Source organism: Labrus mixtus, chromosome 3 (assembly GCF_963584025.1).
Source record: "Labrus mixtus chromosome 3, fLabMix1.1, whole genome shotgun sequence".
In the NCBI taxonomy this organism is placed as follows: domain Eukaryota; kingdom Metazoa; phylum Chordata; class Actinopteri; order Labriformes; family Labridae; genus Labrus; species Labrus mixtus.
This window is the reverse complement of record NC_083614.1, coordinates 33,522,478-33,528,477: the sequence shown is the minus strand read 5'-3', so window position 1 is coordinate 33,528,477 and position 6,000 is coordinate 33,522,478. Positions and strand designations below refer to the sequence as shown.

Below are 6,000 nucleotides of genomic sequence, written 5' to 3'. Positions count from 1 at the left end.
TCAAGATCCAGATATTTATATTTTTACAGAACTCTAACATTTTAAGTTTTGATTCTTCAGCCCAATCCAAACTATTGGACAACAAAAACATGGAAAAAAAGTGTGGTTTAAAATGCTTTAATCTGCAGCACATTCAGTGATATGAATATACACACATACACAAATACACACCAGCGCCCGCATCATCATCATCATCATCATCATCATCTTCATCATCATCTTCTGCTGCTGGGACTCGTGTGCTGTGAACAGCTCCCAGCTGATTTGTGTATTGATTAGTGATTGAAAAATGATTGGCTGTGGAAGGTAAACACAGAAGCACTCAAGAGGGTCATCAGGGGACACACACATCTCATTAAATTTACTGCCAGAGCGCACACACACATACACGCACACACACACACACACACACACACACGCACGCACACACGCACGCGCACGCACGCACGCACACACACACACACACACACACACACACACACAAAGGGTCATATGCATGTAAAGATATTCATGCAGCTCTTCATAAAGACATGCGGTGACCTCTAGTGGTGGAACAAGGTAATGACAAATCTCAAACCAAGGCATATTCTTTATTACTCTTATATTGATTAAACATTAATAATTATTTATACAATCCACCAAAACTGTTATTTGGTTTGATGAAGTGTGTTATTTCTCTCTTTTCTTTCTTTCCTTTGCTCCTGATCTGCTGTACATTTTCTTTCTTTCCTTTGCTCCTGATCTGCTGTACATATTGATACAACACAATCATAACAATTTTGAAAAATAAATCATTACAGAAACACAGTTAGCCTACATATTTTTTTTAAAGAAACTTAATTACCTTAGTAATTATTCTTCATGATTTTTAATTTTCTTTTTAAACTACTAAACTATTGTACATTAGTTGGGTTTGTGGCTTTAATACCAAGCCTAGTAAACAGCGCTGATATTTTAAAGTACGTTTTAAAGTTTCTCTTTCTTTTATTGAAGTAAAAAAAACATTTACATTAATGTACAACATTAAGTGAATTTGGCTCTACATGGAATGGAGCACAAAACACAATAACAACAACAAAAGTATTAATTTCTTTTTCTTTCTTTTTTTTCTTTCTTTCTTTATTTCGAACGATTAAAAGAAAATAGATGAAAATGAAAATGAATAAACAAATGGAAAAAAAATCTGTATAAAATAAAAAAGAATTAAAAAAGCCAATTTCAATATAATACACATTGACTGGTTCGAAAAGGGATAGGAAGAAGCCTAGGTTTGTCAAGTCCTACCCCCATTCTTCACCATTAACAAATGCAAAATCCAATAAAATAAACTAAACGGACAATACAAAAAAAATACTCCAATCAAGCTATTAAGAAAAACAGAAAAAAACAAAAACAAACAAAAAAAGAACAAAATGAACAGGCGCCATTAACAGCTGTGAGATTTACATTCTCCTTCCTCATTTTTGTACTTTTCAAAGATATATCTTTTGTACATTTTTTAAAATTGCATTATATTCATACTTTGTTTAATCGTTTCGTCAAGACCATTCCACAAAAGGAAAAAAAACAGTTAACGGGGTAAGGAGATTCTTTATAATTCTAAATTATCACAAATATTTAGTTTTTCATATCGTCATTTTTGTTGGCGGAACCTATGGCCGGAACCTATGTATGACGTTTGTTCCCCGCCGGAACGGTATAGATGCTGGACGGCAGCGATGGAAAGATGGCGGCAGCCGTGCTACAAATGTCATGTTTGTACCGGGGGATGTTAGCGGTCAGGGCCACCGGCATCAGGCCGATGATCCCGGGCGTCGTCCCGGTGCAGTTCCGAGCCTTCTCGTTGCGAAAGGACCCGGATGTGGAGGAGAACCCGTTCTACAACAAGTACCAGGAAAAGATCCAGAAGCTGCGCAGGTCAGCGAGCTAACGGCTAACAGCTAACAGCGGCTAATGACAGCAAAACTCCGTTTGAAAATATCACGTTTTAAAGTTAACCTTAATTTTTAACGTGTTTACTAACTTCACAAAACATTTCACAAGACTGAATCCTAAACATTATGAGCCAGTCTTCAATTCGGGTAACATTTAAACTATTTAGCAGTCTATGTACATATTAAAATATTTACATGAACTGTTGACTTTAAATATATTTCGCCTTTAAGAGTACCTATTACATGGTAAATCTTAATTCTGAAATAAGGCTTTTTACAACGAGATCTGTAGTTATCTCACTGATCTTGAACTGTAAGACAATAAAACAAATATAGATTCCTGAGAGCCAGAAAAATGATTTAATTTCATGATAAATGGAGTCTAAAGGATGAAAAAACATCATGTTTCATTAAGATTAAGATTTACTTTATTGATCCTGCAAGGGGAAAGTCTGTTTTTTGTTCTGTAATTATGTAATTAAGAAAAGTTTCTACATCAGCTTTCAAGAGTAGACGTCACAAAGTGCTCCACGATATAAGATACATAAAAAATATATTAAATACAAATAATTACATAATACAGTTTAAAGAAAGGCAAGCCTAAACACATGTGTCTTTAACAGCTTATGTCCACAGAGTTCTCAGTTCTCCGCTCCAGTGGGAGACGGACCCAAAGTTAAAGAGCAACAACCTTAAGAAAACAAAGTCTCCTTTAGTTTCTACTGCGAGGAAACGACCAGCAGACCCTCATCAGGACGTTTCAGAGTCGGGTTTTGTCGTCTTTCTAATTTGGATTTGTGTGTGTTGTTTTCAGTGCCAAACCACAGGAGTACAAGGCCCGACTGGAGAACCGACATGAGGCCAAGAAGGAAGTCCTCGGACATTCAAAGCAGGCGGAGTTCATCAGACTGATGGAGAAGGAGGTAGAGTATCAGTCGACCTTTTCAGACGGGGCTAGTGCGGTCTCGATTTTGGAAAAGGGGGGTCGTCTGGATCCACGCAGGACAGAAAAAAAAATGTTCACAGAGAAATTAAAATAAAAAGTCAAAAGAAGTGTCAAACATTTCTGATAAATCTCAAACTGGTCTCAGTGGGCGGTCAAAACAACGTTTATTGTTTGTAAATAACTCTCCCGTATGTTTGTGTTTATTTTCTTATTGATGGAGAAGGATGAGAGATGATTTGTTCTGAGTTTTGAATGTGATGTCTTTATTTTTGTTGCAGTTAGAGGAAAGAGACAAGAAGGCAGCGAGTGATGGAGCATCAGGAGGTTTCACAAAGAACAAGGTGAGAGAGGCGGAGCTTTTCTTTCACCTCTGGGGGGCGGGGTTATTTTTCGCATACAGCGCTATTTAACCACGCTGGATCACAACGGTGTGAATTCCTTCACAGCGACATCCAGAATATATTTTGAAATCTGCATATTTGAACCAAATTTTCCCTCAATGAACAGTTTTCAGTGTTGAACTGTTTCCTGTCTGACTCCCACAAAGTCAAACCCTAAACACTGTGATGACGGTGTAGAAGTGTTCACTGACACTGTGCTGTGTCGTTCAGACGCTGGGATCCATCCTCAACCTGGAGATGATCAAGGACATGACGGGGGAGGAGATAACACAGGTGATGAGTGTGTCAGTGACCTTCAGTCCAGTTTCAGTTTAAATGTTCCTCTTTCTTGTTGACCATGTTGTGCTCTTTTTTTTTTTTTCAGCTTTGGATGAAATATTATTCGACCAAAGACACGGTCAGCGCTGCCATCCCGGTGAGTTCAACACAACATCCTGTTTGTCCTGATCTCGATGTCCACCCTCACACACTCTGACTTTGATAAACGACCTGGCTTCTTCTGGATTTCAGACGCAGATCTACGATGTGATTGTCAGCAGATCAAAGTCCTGTCAGATGGTAAGATCCCTGCAGCAGCTCACACTCAAAACATGTTCAGAGACAAACATGTAAATAAACTAAAACTAAGCGCTGCAGAGAACGAGTCTGAAGACGACGGCAACAACTGAAAAGTATGAATAATGTGATGATGGAGCGACTTCCTGTTTCAACATGTTGACCTCTCTCTCTCTCTCCCTCTCCCTCTCTCTCTTATCCTCCCCCCTCAGTTCCTCTACGCTCTGCCTCAGAAGGAGGGTTACGAGTTCTTCCTGGGTCAGTGGTCGGGACACGAGCTCCACTTCACCTCCCTCATCAACATGCAGGTAAAGCTGTAACCTGACTCTGTGTGGTTTCTTTCTCGTTCCTGCTATTTTTTTTAAAAGATGTTCAGTCAGTATTTTTTTTTGTCTCTTCCTGTTGGGGTTCAGATGCACGGTGAAAACGCTCCCAGTCAGCTGATCCTCTACCACTACCCGGACCTGAAGGAGGAGAAGGGCGTGGTCCTCATGACGGCCGAGATGGACCCAAAGTGCATCGTAAGTCCTCTGGCTGCTGTGTTCACCTGAATGACCTCACCTTGCTGCAGAGAGCATGTTTTATATGTATTTAAGGTTAAGACACATTTCAGCATTGGTAGATTCAAAGGACAAAGAAGTATTTGGATAATTTCTGAGAAGCTACATCCTTTCTATCGTCATCCTTTCTACAAAGCTGAGGGCTCAGTAACATTTTCAAATACAGTGAGCTCAGTGAGGATGTTTCGCGCGCCTGCACTCTCTCCCGCTCTCTCTCTCTCTCTCTTTAATTTGCGCAGCAATTTTATGAATAAATACAAAAATAAAACTGGTCGGAAATATACTTATGCGGCCCGCCCAGGTATCGTCTATGAGTGGGAAACACTGGGAACACCGTGAGGCTATTGCACAACTCACTCAGCCTTACCAAACATGATTCAGAATATTGTGAGTGAATGATGTTTTAGTCTGTTTTGTGGAATCCACTTGACACAGTTTACGTGATATTACTAATTGACCGCTCACTCAGTCACTTTGAGGTCACCTCCGACATTTGATACATTTCCTTTCTGGCATGATTCTGTCCTTTTTGTAAATTTGCCTCAGTGCTTGTTAAAGTGTTTCACATCCTGTCAATGAATTAGAAAAAATATTTTTTTTTAAATCTAAAATGTACACTTGTCTCAAGCTTTGCAAAAGTGTTTTCACACTTCCCAGCCACCGGAGTTTAATTTTTATTTTTTGGGCTTTTTGTGCCTTTAATTAGCGGATAGTTAGGACAGTGGATAGAGTCTGAAATCAGAGAGAGAGAGGAATGACATGCGGGAAATGGGCCGCCCATTTGAAGGATTAAAATCCTCCGTACATGGGGTGTGCACACTAACCACTAGGCTACCATCGGCCCATCAATGTTTTGTTTTGTCTGTAAAATGTCAGAAAACATTGATCAGTGTTTCACAAAAAAACAAGATGACACCTTTAAAATGTCCTCAGAACAATCTGGTATCTCTTCAAAGACTCCTTTATCCTCTCCACAGACCGTCCACCAGGCTCAGTGTTTGGCCAATCAGGTGCAGCTGTTCTACGGCACGCAGAGGCAGGAGACGTTCCGATTGGTCGAGACATTTAACCACCACCCTGCGGACTTCAAACACATGTCGGTGATAGCGGAGCTGGAGCTGAGCGGGCTGGGCTCAGCGGTCGCCACCGGAGGATCGTAGGGAGACGGACCTAAGACGCCAAGCAGCTCGCGCGTGCTGCTGGATCCCCAGAGAAGAGACGGATACTTTAAATCATAAAGAGAGAGAGAGATGTGTGTTTGTCTGCTCAGACGTCTCCATCAGAACACACCGGTTTGAATTTAGGTCAAAGTATCTAAAAGAGCATCTTCTCACAAACTCTGTCCTGGACTCGCTCACCTCATAACGTCGTCATTTATTTAATCCAATGTATCATCCATGACCCCCGCTGTATCCCAGCCGGAACACAAAGACTTTATGACCCCTGTAGCGACCCCGGCTAACCCACATGACCTTAAATAAATCATCTGAGTTACTTGCAGCGTCCATATTAGTTTCTTTTTTTTTCTCAGACCAGAGGGCTTGAGTGTATGTCGTCATAACTGCGACTGGGAAGTACGATATTTTTGAGAAGCACCTGAAGGC

General features: G+C 40.5%; 1 protein-coding gene across 1 annotated transcript; it reads left to right on the top strand.

Annotated features, from left to right (window-relative positions):
• The first annotated feature begins 1,687 nt into the window (after positions 1-1,687).
• atpaf1 (ATP synthase mitochondrial F1 complex assembly factor 1) lies at positions 1,688-5,890 on the top strand. Its single transcript, XM_061034649.1, has 9 exons — positions 1,688-1,917; positions 2,749-2,857; positions 3,159-3,221; positions 3,492-3,554; positions 3,646-3,696; positions 3,792-3,839; positions 4,049-4,144; positions 4,250-4,357; positions 5,374-5,890. Exons 1-9 carry the CDS (start codon positions 1,703-1,705, stop codon positions 5,554-5,556), a joined length of 936 nt encoding a protein of 311 aa, XP_060890632.1. The 5' UTR covers positions 1,688-1,702; the 3' UTR covers positions 5,557-5,890.
• The last annotated feature ends 110 nt before the right edge of the window (positions 5,891-6,000 follow it).